General features: G+C 41.4%; 1 protein-coding gene across 2 annotated transcripts; it reads left to right on the top strand.

Moving 5' to 3' along the window:
* The first annotated feature begins 297 nt into the window (after positions 1 to 297).
* On the top strand, positions 298 to 21,831 carry VSIG1 (V-set and immunoglobulin domain containing 1). 2 transcript variants are annotated; one of them, XM_039717583.1, is made up of 8 exons: positions 311 to 391; positions 3,671 to 3,831; positions 9,692 to 9,799; positions 16,028 to 16,226; positions 17,693 to 17,848; positions 18,490 to 18,609; positions 19,402 to 19,528; positions 21,054 to 21,831. In XM_039717583.1, exons 1-8 carry the CDS (start codon positions 343 to 345, stop codon positions 21,235 to 21,237), a joined length of 1,104 nt encoding a protein of 367 aa, XP_039573517.1. In that variant the 5' UTR covers positions 311 to 342; the 3' UTR covers positions 21,238 to 21,831. The 2 variants fall into 2 exon arrangements, with proteins under 2 accessions (XP_039573518.1, XP_039573517.1); XM_039717584.1 differs by lacking the exon at positions 9,692 to 9,799 and having other exon boundaries at positions 298 to 391.
* The last annotated feature ends 1,720 nt before the right edge of the window (positions 21,832 to 23,551 follow it).

Below are 23,551 nucleotides of genomic sequence, written 5' to 3'. Positions count from 1 at the left end.
AATAGCTCCACAAATACTTTTCTTGTACTCAAGTGGAAGTACTTAGGTAAGCAAATACTGCAGGGCCTGGCAAAAGTGGGAGAATTTGGTCTTCTCTGATTCAAAGGTTTATTATTAACAAAACCCTTGTTGCTCAAACCCCACAAAATGGTTTCAAGTGAGCAGTCACACCACTAGTCGGAGAAAGGCACACAAGTGATAAAGGAGAATGAAACAGCTCATGACGTGTTGATACACAGCTGATAAGGAAAACAAAAAACCAACTTCAAAAAATAACCCAGCTCAGTTTCAGTCCCAGCCAGAAGCAGCATCTGGTCTCTTTTCTCACCCAGCATCAAGAAGATGTGTGCAACAATGCTGAAGATATTTCCAATTCTAGCCATCCTTGCAGGTAAGACTAACAAACTGATGGAGGTAGTGCTGGCACAGAGGAGCCTGTGGGAGGAAGAGAGCAGGTGAGCCTGGCTAGCAAACTGGGAGAACTCTTGAGATGAATTATTTCAGGATGGAATAAAAAGCATGGCTACACTGCCAGACCATCCTCTGGAAATCCACAAACTGCCCCCTGCCTGGTAAGAGCTTTTTGCTCAAGAACAGAGTTTTGGCTTTGGTGGATTAATGCTTTGCTCTGATGTCAGGAAGAGGCAAAGAGCTCGTTCAGGTCTTTCATGTGTTTCAAGGTCAGGTTTTTCCATGTTTGTCTTTTGTCTTCCCTTGATAATAGGGCTGGAAAATGATGCCTCAGTCCCCCAAACACCAAAAAAATTTTGAGGGGATTCTTAACTTTAAGCATGTAAAGAATCTTTTAATTAAATGAGGACATGATACTCTGTGGAATCCAGGAATTTTATGGTATAGTAAAAACTATGTATTATTCATATTTCAAGGGCATTTCATTGTGCTAAGCTTTATTTTTAATATATACAGAAGCAGTCATTTTAATGCTCCATGGAGATAAACGGTCCCTGTATCCACTACAGAAAATGAAAGTTAGTTTCCACATCTTCTTTTCCAGATGGAATTATCTGATTTGGGTGCCATAGAAATATTTTAAGTAGCTGCTCCTGGAGTTTCAGTGTTCTAACCCTCACACACATATAAGCCCATCAGATTTTTACCTTAGATGTGAAAAGTAGTTCAGAATTGGTACCATCTATACTTTTCAAAGCAATCTCCTCTAATTTGCAAGTTCTGGATTTAAGACTAGCAATGTGCCCATATTGGTGGGCACTGCTGACTTGGGGTTTCTGTTGTGGCTCAGAAAAGATCAGCAAACTCAATTTATTTCATGAGTGTTAAAAACTGCAAAGGACTTCAGTGAAAGTGGGAGATTCCTAATTAACTGCAATGACTTTCTCTGGGGGAAGGAAAGAGTCTCACTATGATATTGGTGAGTAAAGACATGGATCAGCCATTTTTAACAAGTTAAAAACAGTCTAGCTGTTTTTACTGAGTTATTTCTTATTTCTGCACTTTTTAAAAATTTAAACCAGAAGGCCTGTATGTAGGAAATGGGATTAGGGGTTGGAAGCCATAAATGCAAGGTGGAACTGCCATTAACACTCATGGTGAGGAAACAGGCTCTGTGGGGTCAGTTCACTCTGCTGCCAGTCAAAAGATCCATGTTGCAATTAGCATTGGTTTAAACAGTCTTTTTACTTGAGTCAAGATTATTTCAATTAAATGTATTTCTTCAAAATATAGTTTTATGGAAACTAGAATGCTTTGTGGAGTAATTTTTGCTAAAAATTAATTTCTTCTGGAAAAGCTTTTAACAGTCAGATTCTGTGGCACTCCTGACTCGAAAATCAGAGAATGAGAAAGTAAATATGTGGAGCAGATGACTGGAAAATGGATGTTTTCAGCAGAATAACATTGTGTTGAAAGAGAGTACCTTTAATCCTGCAAAGAGCAGAAAATAAATGCATGTAAACTGTGGCAGGAAGCAATCATCCTCTGGCCAACACTAATTCTTAATTAATTCTTAATTCTTATTAGATACCTAAAATAATGTGGCACAGCTTTTCTATTAGATCTCAGTAAGGATTAAGCTGCTGTGAACTCACAAGACAAGCAGAACTGCAGCCAGTCCTGGGATCCTCTCTTTCCCCAAGGCAGATTTGACACATTTAGGTCAGTCTCCATCCATGCCTGTGACACTATATTATATGTCTTTGCACATAATATAAATCCTCTGGCAGTTTAAACCCATTAATTTTGATCCTAGCTACCACTAACACAGAAACTGTATTATTCCTTTCTTCCTTGCTTGCAGTGAGATTTTACTGTTGAAGCCATCAAACAAGGAAAACAGTTCACATAGGTTTGCATACTCATGAATTTGTATTAACTCATGAATTTGCAATATTTACATAGTTTAAAAAGACAAAATAGAGTGTTTATTTTTATAAACAATGTTTCTCACACAGGGCTGTAAATTTCAGCAAAATACTCTTTGGTATTACTGCAGATTCTGCTTAAACTCTCAAAAGCAGCACCCCAACATAAGATGCACAGATCCTGCATTGAGAAAAATATTTTACATCTTTGTCTCAATCATTAATATATGCAATAAATCCACAAGAAAATTATTATAACATTAAATTCTCACCTTACCTGTTTTGCACAGAAAGCTCCAAAATGTTTAATGTTTTCCATCCCAATCAAAATCAATACATTCTCAGTCTGAATCTTTAGATATCAGCTTTCAAACTGCACTCAGTGACCTACCAAACCCTGAAATTCAGATTTATTTTTCTGACAGCTCTATCTTTGCTGTCATGTGTCATCATGGCTAGTAATTCACAGAGGATAGAAACAGATAAATACTGTAAGGGGGTGCTTGATTCCTTTCATTACTGTGACTGTGTAGCCAAGACTGATCAGAGCACTGTGGGGAAGGGCTCCCCAGTTGTGTTTGCTCCCTTTCTGCTCTGAGCACAACAGAAAGGGCTGATCGAGTTATCAAAGAACTCCCTACAACCCACAGAGCTAAAGCACTTCCAAAATGTTTAGTTTGATTTTTTCAGTGTAATAGCATTGGGGAAAAAACAGCTTCTGGAGGTAAACACTTAGAAACCTAAAGAAAAGCAAAGCAATTAACAAAGAAATCAGAGAAAAGCTGCTGCACTCCAGCCTGAGGGATCCAACAGTGCCACCGAGTCCTGGTCAGAACATAAGGGAGTATGAAGTGAAAACACTGTAGGTGATAATGCTCCACAGTGAAGGAGACCAGAATCTAATGAAATAACTGGAAAAAAACCCAAAAAGGACAAGAAAGGTGTAAGAGAGGGGTAGACACAGCTAATGAGAGTGCAAGCACAGGAGAGCACTGTGAGTGCAGAAGAGAGGCTCAGTTTGACCACAGACTCTCAGTGAGAAGATCACTATCAGCCAATGAGAACAAGTATGGGTTTAGGAACTTTGCTTTTTAAGAATATTATTTGTTGCAAGGACATGAGTATTCTGGGGGATTTATTTGCCTGCCAGCTTTTACCCAGTCCCATCTTGTTTTCTCTGAAATTTCCACAAAAAGCCCAAGGGAAGCTGTACTGAAAGGGAGAACAGCCAGATACATCCTGCAGTTTGTTCAATAACACAGTGTATAATTCCTGCATGGCTCCCAGGGCAGCCCCAGCTGATCTCTGCTCTCCACACTCACTGCCCACAGGCCACACCAGCGGGGTCGTGGTGACGGTCCCTGAGAAGACAGTGAATGTCACAACAGGTGGAAATGCAACTCTGCTCTGCACCTACACCAGTCCTGAACCCCTGGGAAATTTCTTTATTCAGTGGAGTTTTTACAGTGCCAAAGAGAGTCAGCTGCATACCGTAAGACATTTATTTCTTATTACTATGAAATTACATTAGAAATATCCTTAAGTCCTCAAAGAGTCTTGTTATGTTTGGTGGGGTTGTCCTTTCTGCAGACCAGGTAATGTTGGGGTTCCGACCCTAGAGATTAAGAACTGGGGTGCAGTGAAATTTAGGGGCAGATGAACAAACTATCTAGGCTCCTAGTTTCCACTGACATGCCTGAATGCCTTCACAAACTGATGAGAAAGTACAAAAGTGATTCAGATGCTCAAACAACTTGCTCCAAGTCACACAGGAAGTGTGAAGCAAAGACCAGGTGTCCAAAAATCATACAAGTGCTGCAGCGCCTGGACCAGCTCCCTTTTCTCTTGTCTGGCAGATATTTCCTGCCATTGTGAAAGCTGCTTTCCTGGTGAGACGCCCTTGCCTATGACAATTGTTGCTCCCCATTTAAGGGTCAAATGAGAGCTCCTTGACTCGGGCACTGCAGTTGCCTTTTGGCAGCTCAGAAAGAGGAGCTGTGCATGAGGGTGGGCTGTGAGCACAAAGTGAGCAGCAAGTGTTGGCAGCACTCTGCAGAAAGTTCTCATAGCAGGAAATTTGCCACAGCAAACTTGCATTGGTATTTCCCAGCATCCCATGGCTGTCCCTGTGGAAACAGAACAATCACAGGTCAAGGGCAAATGGTCCCTGCCCTTCCTGAGACCCCCAAAGGCTGCACAGCCAAACAATATCACACTCTGGGAGATAATGAGACCTTGGTGTAGGCTGGAGTGGATGGGATGGGGAAGGACACCAACACCAGCAGTGACTTGGTCCAACCACAGCCTGGGCCTCTCGTGGGTCTGTCAGGACCTTGCAGAGCAGCCTGGTCTGCCTGGAAGGGGTCAGGGATGGGATCTGTACCTGCCTGTGTGTACTCACACTACTGCCCAAACTCAAGAACTAAGAATTCATCTTATGTCTTGCTGGGGAAATGAACCCATGAATGTCATTGCCAGCATAACACACAGGGTATGAGCTCCATCAGCTCAGTCCTGACAGGTGGTGAGCAGCCAGCAACACTTTCCTTTGTAAGAAGAAATCCTAATTAGAAGTGTTGCTGAATCCTTGAAGATGACTGGGTTTCCTTTTCCATGCCCTGGTGTCAGGCTTAAGCTTGTGGGACAATCATTTCCCTTTGTTTTTATACTGTTGCCAATATTTTTTTTTTCTGAAAGTTCAATCCTCCTGCCTGGTGTTACAGCTGAGTGTTGATGTAAAGAGATTTGACTTAGAGGAGTGTCAGAGTCCACACTCAAGATATTTTTGATATTTTTGTCCTGTTCATTATTAATTCCTAATAATATTTCAGTAGGAGGCTTGCCACTGCTGATACAGTTGTACCTTCCATTTGGTTTATCAATGACAGCAGAATTAGCCTGTAATTTGCAGAATGTGCAGGTTGTAATGTATTTGGCATTGAACAACAATAGCCAAAATGTAAGAAATAGCAATTTAACCTAAGACAGAACTAACTGGTCACTCACCTGCAGTATATCACAGTCACAGACAAAGCCTGTATCAGTGCTAAGTACAAACTCTGGGCCCATCCCAAATTCTGACCCTAGCTGAATGCCTGATTAGGCACACCTTGCCTGATTGTGTAGCTGAGTAATTGTTACTCATTGTTTGCTTTCCTCAAGTTAACACTAGTTCATTAAATGAAGAATTATTCCTGAAAGGGTGGTAGCTACAGGTTTCCCAAGTTGTATATAGTACAATATATTATAATTTTGATCCAATATGTTACATCTGAAATTATAATTGCTTGTTCAGGTGGGAAGTACAGCACTGACATATGCTCAAACTCATCTCATCCAGGTTTGGTTAGAGTCTTTCTGTTCTACTTGTATGAAATTTTCCATATTGCAACACACTAAATGCCATACATTTTTCTGGTCACAATCAAGAGAAATGAGCAGATTGTAGTTATAAGTATTTTAGAGGGAAGTCACACAGTTTCAAGAGATCCAGGAGGGGAAAACCATTTGTAAACTGTGGCTAATGATGAGAAAAATACCGCCTGAAAATTACAATCATAAAATACTGTGGGTGGCTGAGAATACACTCAACAAGACCTAACCAATGCAAGATACCAGATGTCAGGGAAACCTCATGGATCAATCCCTCCAGTGCTCCCTCCTGGCTTCTGCAGCTCTCACTCCAGGCAGTGGGAAAGCTGTGCCTATCAGATCCATGAGGAACACTGCTGGGAAAAATTGCAGCAGGATTCCCCATCTGAAACTCATTTCAGAGCAAATTCACACATTTGTAAAGGCTGTGCTTGTGATGGGTGATTTGCATTTTCATTACATAAGGTCAGTTCAGTCTGGAGGGGCCATGGGTTAGTGCTAGTCCCCTTCTCCTTGAGCTCCAAGGCACAACCTCCTCTCCCTGCAGCTCTCCTGGGCTGGCAGGCTCAGCCAGGCTCAGGGGCTCCCTTTGCCCCCTGGATGCTGCTGCTGTGCCTGCAGGCTGCAGGGCTGGGGCACTGCTCTTTTAAAGTGCTTTCAGCAGCCCTTTCAGTCTTGTATTACTGGACCCTGTATCCTTTTACCACCCCCTGGCAATTCCTTTCCATTTTGAACCAATTCACAATAAAATTAATGGTGTTAGTGCAAACACTGGGAAGAAAGGCTTGTGATTGCTTGTGGAAAATACGGTTTAAGAAATCACACAACACAGCTGAACATAAAGTTGGATTTTCACCCTCCCTCTGAATGAGGCTGGTATATCTATTTCAGAATTTCAGAAAGGACTGGGAGCCTGAAAGCCTGCATGTTTTCCTCTCACAAGTTTAAACAAAAAGATAATCTCTCTACAAACCTGGCTCTGCCCTGGTGGCTTGGCACATCGCTGAATTAAGTTTCACATTTTGTTCCAAGTAGGAAACATGTGCATGAAAATGGAGGAGGTTGCCAGCTTTGGCTTTCATTGTTTAGGTAAAACAATACTAATATGCAATTCAAAAATATATTTCATATGCTGGTAAAATGACAAACCCAACTATATTGGAAAGACTGGCACCATATCTTACTGAATACCAGAACAATAGCTTGAGTTTTAACTGGAATAAAATTATTTAATTTTATGAGATATTTAGATTCTTCTTACAGATCCATAACAAAGTACCAAACACTTCCTTGTAAATAGCATATATTTGCCCTAAAAAATTTGTTGAAAATTCTGGCTCTACTAAAAAATTGCCCTTTTTTTCAGCAACTAATTGGATAACATTTTCAAATTCCATTTTTGAATATTGGAAAATTCTGCCAAATATTTTGAAGACAGCCGTGTTAGAAGTTTTATAAAAAATTACAGAAATGAATCTTCTCCAACCTATTAAATTTTAAGATATTCCTGACATCTTACTAAATGCTAGATGTCTTGATGACCATGTTATTCACACAGGTACTATACTGAAAATAGTAAGATTAAGCAGAGGAGATATTCTCTATAACAAATATGTGTGGAAAAAATTATTGATTTTAATAAATACTGTTTATTTAAACAACTGAGAACATGGCCCTTTCTCTCTACAGTGGTAACAAGTAACAGAGCAAGCTGTAAATACTATATGCATTTATAAACGTTATTTATAATTAAGGCAAATTTATACCATTAAGAAGCTTTTGGCTTTAAGCATTAATGAATGGGAGGGTTAAATTACTAGATTTTAAGACATAACATATAAAAAGCAGAGGCCGTACACACCCCTTTGCTTTACACTGCCACTTAGAGTCCAGATTTTGCAGTGTATTTTGAGATTCATAAGCTCAGGTACAGTCCTGGCTGGAGTGAAATCAGTAAGGCCAGGATCAGGAGTAGTGCCAGTGTTAATTTAATGTCCCTAAGTACTCAGCAGCACATTTTACCTTGCCTCAAGGGCAGGCTGTGCTTTGCATTGCTTTGCAGCCCTGCTGCCGATGCAGATTTGCCTGGGTGAGGTTGGTGCTGTCCTCTGCTCGTGCTGTGGTGTTCTCCTGCCCTGCCCTGCCCTGCCTGCCACCCTCCCCAGGGCTGCCCAGGTGCTCACAGCTCCAAGCATGGCAGTTACACCACTGCAGGCTGCTCACAGGCTGCACAGTGAAAATGGGGCAAGCAAACAGAGCCAGGTGTTCACAGCACTCTTTTGAAGACAGCACAGCTTTAGTGGGTGAATATAAACAGTTTTTTCTAATGGAGCCTAACTCTGCCCTTTTCCTGAGAAGTTTCTCTAGTAGAAGTAATTTCCCTCACTTGAACTTAATAATGTACGTATAAAATCATGGAAAATAGGATGCCATACATATTTTTAACTTTTTATTTTTGCCATTTAGCCCTTAGTAACATGCCCTTTAGTGCTGAATTTGAGTTTTAAATAATAACTCCCAGCCAAGGATCTTGAGAACTTTCCAGCACTGAGTGATCTCTATTTTAGATCTCGACAAACTGAGGCTAACACTGCTTTGCTCTCTCAGGGCACATCACAGCCTGGCCTGATTCATAGGGTACAGCTCAGCCCCTGCTAAGACCTGCATCTGTGCTTCATTTTATGTCTGAGTCACTTGGCTGGCCCCAGTGTAAAGCACCAAAGTAAATGTTTGAAAGCTGAAGCCTCTGTTGACTCTTCACAGGTGAGGCTGCAGCCTTGCAAAGCTAAATCCAACTCCTGAACCCAACCTGGCCACACCTTGAGCCTCAGCCCACCCACAGCTGCAGTCAGTGAAATGATCAGGGGCACTGCCTGGCTAACCAAGATGTGCCCAGGGCAGGATTCTTGATTGAAATTTTAAATTCTGTATGAGTAAAGGTCATGGATGCATGTTACTTTTAGGCAAAACAGAATGATTGATAGACTTATTAAAATCTTCTCCAAAAAATACAAACTTGTGGCACATTGGTCAGCAGCAAGGGACAAGGAGGGAAAGCACAAAGAAGGAAAGTGGCAAGAAGAGTGACCTGAGCACAGATGTGTCAGTTCCTTCCACCCTGACACTCCAAATTCAGATTATCAGTATCCCAATAGCAGCACAGCTCTGCTGCTCAGCACAAAGCAAGGCACAGTTGTAGCCACTGGGCTACCCCAGGTGAGAGCCAGTGAGAGCCAGCCCTGTATGTGGGGGGTTTCCATAAAAGCTTCTGAAAGAACAAATTCCCCTCCATGCAGTCTGGGCAGTTCAGGGGACACCTTCACACACTTTCACACGACACCTGAGATCCCGTGCTGCAGGGGACAGCAGCTGGGGAGCAGAGCAGCCCATCCCAGCCATGAGAAAGGTGAGCCTGTGTGAAGCACCCCCTGAGGCAGCACAGGAACCCTCCCTGCAAAGGGCCTCTCTCACCCATAAGCATTTCTTTTTGCCTAGAGCTGATTTTTTCAAACTGAGCTGTATCTAGCACTTAGATGCCTGAGCAGGCACTGTAAGAACAGCTTCATGGGGAGCAAGGGAACACCTCCAGAGCAGAGGAATGGAGCTGCTGGTGTGCCACTGCCATTGGAGTGACCCTGGATGTCACTGGGACTATGGGGGACTGCCTGTGGTTATCACAAAGGGAAGTGCAGACAAGAAGAAAATAATCAGGCTGTAATTGGGGTGTTTGGAGCAAACATTAGACTTTAATCTTAGTTTGCCTAATTTTAGATAGAATTTATGAATAAGCTTCTGTTTCATCTTGTGGTTGACAAGGCCTGAGGTACTTTCTGCACAAAACACTGAACACGAGGCACCCTGCCCTCGTGATCAGCACGGATGGTAGGTGGGGAGCTGTGTGAGAAATGGCTCTGTGGTTTTGGGGGAACATTTAAAGTCTCATTTAACTCTCAGATCAGCACATTTTTACTCAAATACAGCATTCCCCGTGTCATGGTATTCTGAGTATGGATGAAAAGTCAGTCAGTCTTTGTCAAAAGACGGTGTATGTGACAGATGCACGGGGAAGATGTAGCTGGAGATACAAGGTAAGAAAACAATCCCCATCATCTTAAGGGGGAAACAGAGCTAAATAGCTTCTACTAGATTTGTGCTACTGTGAAACGTGTATTCATATTCTGTATTGCAATCTCAAAACCAGCACATGACTGAAACAAGTTGAATCGGGTGCATGATCCAGAATTTTTAACTCACCCTATTTTTTATTGCATTTTTTTTCTGTCAAAATTATTTTGGATGTAGCTGTTGTGTTGGGAGGTCCCCCCCCATTCTAGGTGGCTGCACTGGCACCTGCAGGAATATTCTACCCAAAGGGTGTCTGAAGGGTATGTGCAGCCACAAGGAGCTTCTGGGCTGAATGTGAGCAAGACTGGACAGCCCAAACTTGGGGCTACATATTTACATAGAAAAAGAATCATCCTGGATCTCCTTTCTAGAATACAAAACCATTTTGAGATGTGATGGATACCGAGGACACTGGGCTGAACCAGCTTCCTCTCAGCTGTCAGCTCAGCATTCCCGCCCTAACCCATTCCAAACTCTGACTGCAGCAGGGCTCCTGCCTCACCACGAGGTGCAGGGTACAGCCTAATGCAAACTGACAGCTAATAAAAACTGCTGAAGAGCAGTTACACCAAATGCACTAAGAAAACACATTTGTTCTTGATGGGAATATTCACTAATAGCTCAGCCACAAGAATGATACTGTGAGAACATGGAAGAGCTACTCCTTCAGTATGTTTGCATCAGTTAAGGCTGCTGAATGACTAATCCTCTAAAGGCTTCTCACTCCCTCCCTTTCTTCTTCTACCAATGCACTGTTGTGACAAGACACTTCTTGTCGTTGTTAATACCTTCAATTCCCCATGCAAAAAGCCCAGTAAGGGATATCCCTACAATATCCCTACTACCTTCTGCAGATCAGAGTTTTGACAACAATGTGTGAAAAGAAGCTGTGGATGAAATAAGGGCTTTGGGCCCAGACTCAGCCATGTGACATGTGTCAAAGAAACCAACACATGTGTGAACATTTGCTTTCTTTGCTAGCTGAGCTCAGAATCTCAGCTTTGGGCCTTTATTAACACTGACTGTGTGGCATTTGTTCTCTCATCAGATGGTAAGATGCCTAAGGAAGTGATGAACATTTTTTCCCCTTGCTGTTATTTTATAAATTCTGTCTGTCCTCAGAATTCAAAAAGAGATCACAACCTCAAACCAGTAAAGTTGTTAATATCCTCCATTTTCTAGTAGCTTGAGAAAATGTCAAAGAGAAAATGACAAACAACCCAATGACAGGGCCCTCTGGATGCTGGAGCCTTCCAGCTCTCCAGGCAAAGACTGAGTCACACACTGAATCCACCAGAAAAACATCATCCAACAGGATCCTAGAGACTCACATGTGCTGGAAAGGGAGAAGAGGCTGGGGGAGGAAAGACAGGTACTGGAAAAGAGGTCATGTCCTGAAACTGCCATCGAGTCAGTCAGGATTCTGTGGAGATTAAGCAGGACACTGTAATGCCCCTTCAAGTGCATCTCATAACTTTGATGTCCATAAGAACTAGGCATGTAGAGCATTGTGATGCAGTGACTCCAGGAGATGGGGATGGGAGGAGTATTGACCTGGAAATTATGAAGGAGTCCATCCAAAGCCATCTGAAAAACACATATTTACACTGTCAAAAGAAGAATAGAGGCAGAGGGAGGCAATTTCTTCTAATTTCCTGCCTGCTTCTTCACACACCCCCTTCACACCCTAAGGAAGATCTTGCTACAGAAGTTGTACAACAAAAACCTGGAGGTGGGCTCCTCACACGCTGCTGAACATCTCTCAGCCTTTGAAAGCCCTCAACTCAGCCTCAGCCCTGCTGACTGCTTCCTCTGCAGGCAAATATATTCTGCACCATCCCTCTAGGAGAAGCTGCCTGTGGCCAGGAAGGGTAACCACAGCACGGGCTGGGGTGGCTGGGGACAGCAGCTCCAGGCACTGCCTGGCCCACAGGCTGAACAACCAGCTGAACTGCAACCCTTCCTAAGGTCAGAGATGTCTTCTGGGCAACTTTGCTGTTTAGCAGGAACTAGTGTCTCAGATTATGAAGTTATTAGGGACAACAGTTTTAGGAGTGATAATTTCCACTCTTTTTTCTGTCATTTGTCTGGTTAGTCACCCAGGCAGCTGCTTCCATGAAATGTAAAAGGCACCATTATATAATAACTTGCCTGAACAAACTAGCTGGTAAGGAGGAGCAACAACCATTAATGCACCCTCGATATTGTTTCTGCTCTGGTAAATCATCAACTCCACTAGAGCTGCTCATGATTTGCTTGAGGACATGAAAAGCTGATTGTTTGAAGGGAAGCACGGCAGATTTATTTTGTATTTTTTTTCATCCAAGATGGTGCACTTAAAATATATTTATCACATGAGATTTAAAAGGTTTCCAGAAAAAGTCTACCATTGACTAAATATACAATTTTCCCATACACATATTTTGTATAATATGGAAAGAAAAATCAATTATGTGTGTCTGTAGGAGAAAACATTAGCTGGCAGTTGCCCAAAACCAAAAAGTTTTCCATATCTTCAACAGAAAACAAGTTGGTTTTTTTGTGGGGTTTTTTTTTTTTTTACTTTTGAATCAAAAGAGAAACACTTTTGCAAAGATTTTTACTTCAGTTTTCTGAAAGCCACAAACCGGCTTTTCAAGGACAGCATAAAACCACTTTGAACCAGGGTTTAAAGTATCCACTTTGAGTGTATTGTTTAAAATGGACTATGAATTCATAGCCAATTAACTGAAACATATTACTCTTAAATGAAATTTCCTGTGTACACAATCCAATCATACCTCTGGGACAAGATATACACTCAGCAATTAATCAGAACATTATTCAGCCTTTTTGGTGTTTACCACCTTCCTTCAGGCAATGAACTCCAGAGCCAGGGAGATAAGCATGGAACAGGAGAGAACAGAGAACAGGCAGGAGCCTGCAGAGGAACTGAACACATTGCCTGAGAATGTTTCACTGCCTTTATGTTCAGGGCTGACAAAAAGTGACCCAGTATGACTCTGTTTGAACCTATGAGGAGGAGAAATGGTCTCTGCTGTGTTGACACCTGCCTCAGATTTAACAGAGTACACAAAATATTTTCTCTGCATTCATTGACTCAGAGAACACAGGATTAGTTTTTCAGTGCATTGTATGGGGACTTGAGCACGTAACTCACCCTGACTCCAGGCCCTCAGATTTAACAGAGTACACAAAATATTTTCTCTGCATTCATTGACTCAGAAACAGAGAACACAGGATTAGTTTTTCAGTGCTTTGTATGAGGACTCGAGCACGTAACTCACCCTGACTCCAGGTCAAACACACCAAGGAGCACTTGCTCCTCTGCAGCGTTTACTGGCTCATTTACAACTTGCAGTGCCAGTCTTATTCCCAGGGAGGTGGGCTGTACCTAAATGAGCATTCTGTGGGCCCCTTCTGCTACTCTTTATTCTCACATAATCCCAGATCACTCTGAGGTAGATTGAGTAGAATTTAGCCCCTTTTTCCAACAATCAAGCCTTTAATAGGGTATGATGGGTCTGCCACAACTTTCTTGCTGCAGCAAGACACATTACTTCATTTAAATCATTGTAGAGCTTAATTTCACATCAGTGTAAAAATCTGATGGAATCCCTTTCACTGCCCTGCTCCAACAGTGCAGTTGGAGAGGAGATGGGAATCCAGCCCATCACTATGGAGAGCTATCCAGGGACATCAGCCTCAGAAGAGGCTGAAGTCAGAAATCACAGTTCTAGTAACTTGAGACTCTTGCAAGTAACAATGATAAATAATACTCTGCTACTGCTCACACTCAGGTAAATGTAGAATGAGACAAACGTGGCCAGTGTGTTTTTGTGATTCCAGGTAGACAACTTTTTTGATGAGTGATTTGTTTAAACCAAACTCCCTATTTTGAACACCCTCCTTCCCCAGGGAATACAGTGTGTCCATCCAGACTCTGGCAATAGAGTTCCATCTCTAGACATTTGCAAAGCATAAAATCAGTTTGAAAACTGATGGTATTGCATGCACACAATGGAACCAGGGAATACAGTGTGTCCATCCAGACTCTGGTTTGGCAAAAGAGTTCCATCTCTAGACATTTGCAAAGTATAAAATCAGTTTGAAAATTGATGGTATTGCATGCACACAATGGATACTGGGAGGAGTATCCAGCTTCAACACTTTCCAACCAGGTCTGTCATCGACCCTGGACCTCTTACACTTCCCCACTGTGCCAGCAGTGTTCCACACCTTGGGAATGCTTTGGTGTTCAGAGCCCTGCATCAATTGTACCCAGTGTTTGTAATCCTGGGGCAGGGAAAGATAAAGTCTGGCTGAGGAGTATGCAAAATTGCTCTTGAGAGAGGGCCAAGCTGCAGTCCTGGAGCTGCTGGTGCTGTGCAAGCTGGATTCTGACCTTCATTCCACAGCCATATCTTTGCATAAACCAGCTGTGCTCTGACAGTTTTGGAGTGTACCTTGCTTTAAGCTAATAAAGGCTTTTAGATAACATTCCTTAAAGACTTCAGTCAACACCCTATCAGGGAGGATAAATAGAATTAAGAATTAATATTCTTAATTCAAAATGCAATCACTTCATCTGCAAAGTAAAGCAAATTGTACTTCTTGCCTCGGGATCTGCAGTATCCCTAAAAGGCAGGCAACTTTGACCAAAAGGAAATTTTGATACTAGTCAAGTGAGAATGGCATAAGAAGAGGAGTCTGTGAAACTTTTCCTACAAGCATTTTCCCACTATTTCCATTAAAAAAACATGCTGTTACTTCAACTTCAGTAAATACATTTACACTGATGATTCTGTAATATTGCCAGTAGGAACAATGGTAGATCTGTTTGGGTCACAACCTGTAATTCTATATGGACACCTCTCACCAGTTTAGAGAAATGACTGAGTGTGCTGGAGCTGTTCACTTTGCCTAGTGTGTGCATGTAGACACTGGGGGAACACATTGCCTCTCACAAAGAGTGTCACTTTCACACAAACTACCATTAACACCTCAGAAAAGCAATTAATGAATTGTAGTTTTCCATATCTTTGTTCTTTCAGATCTTGGTTTCAGAGCAGAGTTAGATTGGACAGAGGGCAGGTATTCCTTGAGAATTACTATATTTACCCCAGAGCAGATGAGATCCTGCAGTTCCTAAACAGACCCGGGGCCCAAGGCTCAGACTGCCATCCAGGCTCTGCAGTGAACACAATTCTGCCTCTCCTCTCCATCAGCAGACAAGTTTGGGCTTATGAGGCCACTTCTACTCCACAATGCTGCTAATAGCAATTGATGCTACTGAACTCAGTGAAATCAGTCAATCTCAAATCACCAATTTTTATCTGTGAGGAAATGCTGCACTCCTTAGAAACATTTATCCTTACTATGCCCATCAATTGGCAAGTCATTTTTTTGCTATTTAGTAAAAGGGGAATTTCTTGATCCCAAATAGGACCCCCCCAACCAGCAGGTATTCTTTACTTCCTCCCTGATATAAATTAAAAAAACCAAGATAGTCCATGACACTGCCTCCAAAGCTGATGATACAAGAACAGAATGGCTGATGATACAAGAACAGAATGGCTGCTTTAGTTGCATGGGTGATGACTCTGCTGTGTTCTTTACTGCATCCTCATGGCTTTCAAACTTACTGCCAACAGATCAGGTGCCTTGCTTGCTTAGACCTTTTGTCTTGTGAATTCATTTCAGTCCTCTGTTTGCCAGATTCTGTATTTGGAAAGCTCTGCAGCCACACACTTTTTCCAATGACAGGTCCATCCTTGTCATAATCTTCCACTCAGCCTCTTATTAATGCTATCACATGTTATCAGTGCTTCACTTAATACCATTATTCAATGTGCATGACTTAGCATTTTTTCACAAAATTTTCATATGATGTTCAATGTTCTCACTTTTGTTTTTGCAATTGCATCAGTCTGTGCTTGGAGTATCCACAAAGATTTAGCTACTGTCAATTACACAATGAAAATAGCATTTCTAAAAAGCTTGTCTTTTAAGATCCTTTAGAAGTATGTATTCTAATGTACTGTGTTTTCATTTCTGCTTTCTTGGGGGAGGAGGCAAGAAAGGGGGTGACATTGCATGGCTCTAATCAGAAATCAAATATATTCCGAGTACCAAACAAAGAAGCAAGAAGATCTTTTGTTATTAACCTAACAATTGTTTCTTTATCACAGATCTATTATTATTCAGGGGGCCAGTCTTACTCCTATGGAGCATTTAAGAACAGGATAACAGCCTCAACAAGTCCAGGGAATGCATCAATAACAATCTCCAACATGCAGCCCTCAGACACTGGCTCCTACACCTGTGAAGTTTTCAGCCCTCAGGGTGATGCTGGACAGAGTCAAAAATCTGTGATTGTCAATGTGCTGGGTAAGTGCCTCCCCTCTCTATTGCTGTATTGTCTTTTCCATCCCATGTTATGAAACACTGAATTCACAGCTCAAAACGCGTAGGGCCAGAGGGAATACCAGGCTGTGGTAAACAAGGCCCATGGCGCAGAGGGAAGCTCCCTGAGTCACTGCTGCAGTTTCCAAGGGCTCTGGAGGCAGGCAGAGCCTGGCTGCCCTCTAGCTTCCAGCCACACTGACCTGCTTCACTGCACAGCTGCCTTTGCCTGAACTGCAGTCAAATCTCACCCTCCCACCACTGGCCTTCAGAGTCACACTGTGCTCTCAAAAAGATCCTTTAGGTACACAGGTAAGAGGGTGGCTAGAATTACCCAGCTGCACTCCATTTTTCATACTGGAAAACAAAGTTATACTAGTTTTGGTTAAAATAAAACATTATTTTAGCTAGGAGTGACAACTTCTCACTGACACCACTACATGCAGCCCCAGCACAGTCCCAAACTTCACCCATTTTACCTAATGTTGGTCATGGTGACTTGCCTAAACCTAGGGAGAGGCAGCAGCACAGCCCAAGAGTTCTGACTCATATAAATTCCCAAAACCTCTAGAAACTTAGTATTTGTTGGATGAAAGTAGTACAAAGTCTGTTTTGTGTGGAAGAAAGTAATATTCAACCATGAACAGACAGAGCAGAAAGGATGAAAAGTAGATTAACTTGGCATCACTTGTCTGTCTTCCAGGGATAAGCAAAAAATATATGTAAACTGATTTCCTGAAAAACCAAAGTACTACTGATAATTCGCATCTAAAATTTCCCAAATGAATAGTAAATCTTGGAGCAGTTGAGTAAAAGATTTCACTTTCTACATGAAAACTATGAAAAGTTGTTGGTTTGGGCTACGTTCATTGCTGGTGGTTTCCCTTGACAGCACTAAAGAACCACAAAAGCATTTCTGGAAGGGGGAAATGAAAAATAATGGTGTAAGTGAAGACAGACTCTTCCCTTTTGTGAAAAGTGAGGACATTATATAAAAATGGATGCTTTTTTTAACAGAACTAGAGCTGATTTATTTCCTTCACCACTGTTAATATACTGAAAGAATTGGGCCTTGATCCTCTCCCTCTGTGGAGGAAAGTTCCTTCTGTGTCTCTAAAGAGCATGATGTTGCTATGTGTCAGAATGGTGTATGGTGAATAGTGAGTAGTAGTGAGTGAAAATAATTGATAGTTGTAGTTTCAACACCTCCCTAACAGTTAATATGCAAATGGAGGATAATAAAACTGTATCCTAGGCCATGTACATATATTTATTATGACTCAATTTTTTGATGGGAGAGGCTTTGATCAGTTCCATAAATGAGACTCTGCTGTTGGATGGAAACCTGGATGGGGTTCAGCTCTTTGCTCAGAGCAGCAGGGTACCAGAACTTGAGGTGGATGTTTGCAGCCCGGGTGTGCACTCCTGATGTGTCTGTTCTTCTTTTACAGTCAAACCATCAAAACCTTTCTGCAAAGTAGAAGGAACCCCTGAAAAAGGCCATCTGATCTACCTCCTATGCAACTGTGAAGAGGGACTGCCTCGCCCCACCTACCGCTGGTACAAAGTCGATGAGAACACCCTCAAGCCTGTGACAGAACAACTTGGTATGTAACTACAGGACTAACAAACCATGTTCAGGATCTGAAATTCCAGCACTTCAAATGCTGTGCATCACACAGGCTAATTAAATTAATCCTCCTCTTCCAACAGTCAATGGCACAGAATCATATTTTTACTTATTCAAATCAACTGACAGCTGTCAAAACCACAGGATGCTCCTTCTATTTAATATAAAGTTGAAGTCGTGTCCATGCCTTTAAATTGTTAAAATGGGAGAAATATTTATGTCTTTACATCTCTCTTCCCTTGAAATTTTGAGTGAATTTAAGTTGAATCAATTTGTCATTCAAGTACTAGCACATCCTTCCCTCCCAGAAATTTTCTGGACCTGTTACATTTTCATTTGTGGAGTTACACAGACAGCCACAGTATCAACGTGGGTAAAACACCAGCCAGACTGGTTGGCAGAGTAGGGACTTCTAATACACCTCCAAAGAATCCACTGGAGCAATTTTCTAGGAAGGTAAATGTTTTAAAGAATATAAAAAAACCCCACACAAAATAAATCAATAATTGGTGAACCCTTTTTTTAATATCCGAATAGCTCTGTGTTACCCACTGCAGAGAACTGTTTGCTTGTACAGAATACAAACAGTAATGTGTACCTGCTCCTCACTTGTCACAGATCCAAACTCTGGCATCCTTTACATTGGCAACCTCACCACCTTTGAAACTGGCTACTACAGGTGCATAGCCAGCAACCTCCTGGGGAACAGCACCTGTGAGCTTGACCTAACAGCAAAACGTAAGTAAAACACATGAAAGCAATCACATCTTTGATGGAGGACATACACAGCTTGCAGGAAAATTCTTTAACAACTTTGAAGCTTAGATTTTTTTATTTTTTTCAAGTAAGAATGGAACAGGACTTGGAGAGCTCTGGAGTTTTCATCCAGGCCTGCCCAGGCTTTACAACGACCAAGAAAACTGATTTAACATCCCCACCTTAATTTCCTGCAAGGAGCAGGAGCTGGATCTGGTTCTGACTGCAGAGTCTTTACTGAGAACAGACAGACAAGGAGTTTTGAGCAATTTCTTCCAGCCAACAGTCCCACTGAGGTCTCCCACCCAGAAATTACAACCATCAGTGAAATGTGGTAGTACAAGGAGTGGGGCACTGGAGATGTGATCACTGAGAAATTACAACCATCAGTGAAATGTGGTAGTACACTGGAGATGTGATCACTAGCTGAAAGACAGAACTAAAGGCAGCCTGGATTTCAGGATGTGTTTGCAACGATTGAAAAGCAAAGGCTTTAACCTATTGCCAGTATTACAGCCCAATGATTCCCTTAGCCAGGCACAAAGAGGGAGTTTGTCGGGATAGGGAGCTACCCAATGAGAAGGGAGGCAGCAAAGACCACCCAAGCATGGAGCTCTCACATCCCTGGAGCATCTTTGGCCACCCTCCTGCAAAGAGTTCATTGAATCCAATCCCTTCTTTCTGCTAAAGGCTCCTGCTACAAATTTCCATGGGATTTTGCTGTACTACTACTTTATGAAAGGTCAAGTAATCTTTTTTTTTTTTTCTTTGCAGATTCAGATGGTGGTGTTGTTGCTGGAGCACTGATTGGAGCAATTCTGGCAGCTGCTATAATCTGCATTATTGTCTGGGTCTTAACCAAGAAGGCAAAAAATAGGAAGTCACCAAATAATGAGATGCAGTAAGAATTTCTGTTTACTTAATTTTAAGACAATTATTTTTGTAAAGCACTGCTGCTAATCCAGAGCTAAATACAAGTTTTGAGAAAACTTCCAGAATGAACATCTGCTTTTGGGGGACATTTTACCTGTTGCTCTTTTAACAGAAGGTGCCACTGCCCTCTTCCCTGTTTTAAAAAGGCAGCTACCACTTAGCAGTATCTGAAACAGTGAAGTAAATGTTTTTAAACACAAACTAAAGTGGCAAGTTATAAAAACAGCTCTTTTGATTTAAAGTTAATGGGGTCTCTTAAAAGCAGGTGGAGGAAGTAAAAAAATAAAGAGCAGCTAAGAGTCACCTCAGGAAATTTACTGATATTTAAACACAGTGGGCTCAGGTCAGTGCTATCTGAAATTACAGGACACACACTTGGGATAGTCCCAGGCATCTCAGATTGCAGGAAACACAAGGTTTAGACAACAGAATGGAGCCCAGAATGTCCATTTTGATCCTGCCCTGGAGATGTTTTCTTCTCTGTGCTTTGGTTGCTCATTTTCTCCTTAAATTGCCAAATCTTCAGAACAGGGATAATCTCATGCACTATATAGACTGTATTCAGCCCATTGATGTAAAATGCTAAATAACTACATAGAGTTGAGTCCAGAAAAAAACTGTGACTTCCCTGTAGCACAGGTTTAAGACTTCGATAATCTCATGCACTATATAGACTGTATTCAGCCCATTGATGTAAAATGCTAAATAACTACATAGAGTCCAGAAAAAAAACTGTGACTTCCCTGTAGCACAGCTTTAAGACTTTCTAATACAGAATTCTGCTAACCCAGACCAGTAATCAGTCACTCATGCACCTGATTTTTGCTTTCAATTGATGCAGCATTAACACCTAGTTTTGTACTTGGATCCTAATAAATCTTACTGCATTGAATTAATCCACTAGCATCTGATATTTTTTACCATGTGCAAGTGCTTCAGTATTGGGAGTTGGTTTATTATAATTTTGATAAGATAAAAGGAATTAATACCTGTTACTAAAAATATTTTTATAGATTTCCATATTTTCTGAAATACTACATGTATTTTATATGACCTTTCCAGATTTCAGTCTTTTCATAATTCTTTTCTGACTGAAATCTATTTTTCATGCACTTCAATGAGACCCCAGATCTACATGGAATTTCCCAGAAAGCTCACATGAAGCAACAAGTATTGCTATCATCCTCAGATGCTGCCAGCATTTCCCTTTCCATTTTCCTGGCATAACATTTAAACATACTAAAATCCATTTTATTCTAATGGGATCATTTAAACCAGCAATGCAGATGTCTTTCTAGTTAATATGCTGTCAGTCTCTCTGTCTCAGCACCAGTGGTGTTGTGACCTTTTCACACAGAAAATCTTGAAACAGACATCATAACATCGGGGTTACTGTTCAGATAGCAAATACAAAGATTCATTATTTTGAAAGACTCTAGTGTACATAGGATTTCAAAATGTGAGATCACAATCCTAATCCTGTCTTTCTGCAGAGAAATGGTTCAGAAACAATCCAATGCAGACTATGTTCAGGTACCCAATGAAGAAAACATTCCTGTGACCACAGTTCCACCAAGCAATGCAACAAATGAATACCCAAGTGTTGATGAACCAGCAGCTCCTGCAACCCCTGAAAATGACGAGAAGCAAGAAGCAGAAAAAGAAGAAACAGCCTAGAGTTTATAATAGAGTTTTCTTTGTCACCTTTGGACCCCTTTGTACAAAAATTGTTGTCATTGAATTAACATAGAAGCATGACTAAAACTTGTATTCAAGGCATTTGTATTGTGACCCACTGGGGTGGATCAAAAAGGGTCTGTCACACAGGCACTTTGTGAATAGCAGGAGATTTGGCCTTTAAAGTGAACCAAATTTCTTTTATTATATTGTTATACTGTGCAAAAATTTAAATATAAAAAATAGTATTATGTACATCAACCTATTTTGCAAAACTAATTAGGAAATGGGCTGAAGCATTTATTAAAGAGCTTTCCAGTCAACTACCAGTAATGCTGTGTCCACAAAGCTCAGAACCCCAGCAGCCTTGTCCAGAAACAGTGTTAGCCAGCCTGCTTCGTGTGCACCAAGAACAGTAATCATGGCCAGTACACTGCAGTGTTTCAAGGAACTGATTTTGCACATTAGAAGTAAAAAGAAGTTACGTTAATGTCATCAGAATGCTGAAACATCTGTTAACATCTTAACAGATGTTAAGACCTGCGTCAAGGAAATCTTGTGTGTCTGAGTTCCACCTAAGCTTAAAAAAAAAAATCCTGGAAAATTTTACCCCATTGCTGCCTGACATGGAAAACAGTCTGTTAACAGTGACCTCCTTGGCTTAAAGCTCCCAAGGGTGCCAGTGTTCCAGAGCTGTCTGTTTCAGCAGTTCTGGTTTTCAGTTTAATGGAGCTGGCATTTGGGTACCCAGTTCAGACACAAATGACAGCTCTACACAACAGGAGCTGGAGATCTAAATCCTTTGCAAGGCTTGTTCCAATAGGCATGCACAGCATCACACTCCTCCTGACACACAGATATAGCTGCTTTCAAATCTTAAGAGTGATGCTGCCTTCCATACAGCACATCAGTTCTGATTGCTTCCTCTGTTTGGGATGATTGAAATCTCTGTCCAGGCCAGTCCTACCCACTACGCAAAAAACTCACGCTACTTTGCTTCTGGTCTCTTACCCCAGTGTAACAATCTCTCTTCTAGAGATGAAAGCATCAAGAGGGAAGGTAAGTGGTGCAAAGCACACCAGCAATGACACTGAGCCAGCAGATGAGCCATGAGTGCCCTCTTGGAAAAAGAAAAGGGAATTGAACCACACACACCTGGGTCACTAGAGAATCCTTCTCCCCGGGCCTCATTTCTAAGGTTACACAAACTCAGTGTTTCATAAAAGCAAAGGTAATACTTCCAGAAAAGCTCAAGGACCATGGGGCTTAGGCAAATGCAGACCCACACCTTGCTGATACAGGCAGACCCTGGTTTCAGTCTCATGCACTGCAGGAAAACATATCTGGCTCAGGGATCTCGAGTTTTTTGGCACTTAAGTCTTTCATAGGATCTAATATTCATAAATCCTTTGGTGACTGTTCCTAGGCTATAACCATCAGTTATATGCAGCATTTATCTTTAAGATTTCTGGGCTAAAATTTTCATCTTCAGTTCCTACAGTTCTAAGTATGTTTATCAAAATAGTGAGTTAAAAATATATATATAAAAGGAAAAAAATATGTGGCAATATTTAAGGATGTAAGGCATGAGATCCTAGTTAATATTTATTTTGGATCTTCAAGCATAATTGTATTCATTGCTCTTTCCTCAGTTTTCTGACTTCTAAATATTTTTCTTTGATAGGTGTGTCCCATTAAAGTGTTAGCTTCATTCCAGACTAAAAGAGAATTAATGGTATTCTTCTAACACTATTTTAGCCAAAAACTGTTTGTGCCAGTCTGAGAGGGTTACATCCTTGCTAATACTAATACTGCCACGTTGTAGCAGTGGATCCTCAAGCTCCTCTCAACCCAAAATATCCAGGGTAAATCTCAAATTGGGATCTGTACAGAAGTCTCCTTAATCAGGCAGTTCTTAGTGACTCTGTGCCAAATTCCTCACTCACATCCTGCCATCCAGGTGAAGCAGCTTACTGAAAATATCTGATATTGACAGCCAATTTGTGTAGACCTGCAGGATGATGACATTAAACACACTCAGAAACAGCAATGGAACAGTCAGTACTATCTGCTGCTCTTTGGGTGCTAGTTCTTACTGGTGGTGTTTCCTGATGATATAATTCAAATCAATCATTGGTCCAAAGGCTTGGCTGACAGCAATAATTTAAAATAATTTATCTGACATTCCTAAGCATTCTTTTACTCCTGCCCTTCATAGAAGATTAATGGCTTCATGTCATTGCTGCAGCTGTATTAGTTCTTCTAAAGCCATTTCCTGCATGTATGTGCTCTTGTCATGTTGTTCTTGCTGCTA

Source organism: Passer montanus, unplaced genomic scaffold, assembly GCF_014805655.1.
Source record: "Passer montanus isolate IOZ18808 unplaced genomic scaffold, ASM1480565v1 scaffold38, whole genome shotgun sequence".
Taxonomy (NCBI): Eukaryota; Metazoa; Chordata; class Aves; order Passeriformes; family Passeridae; genus Passer; species Passer montanus.
Note: the sequence above shows the minus strand (reverse complement) of the source record. Positions and strands in the feature narration are given on the sequence as shown.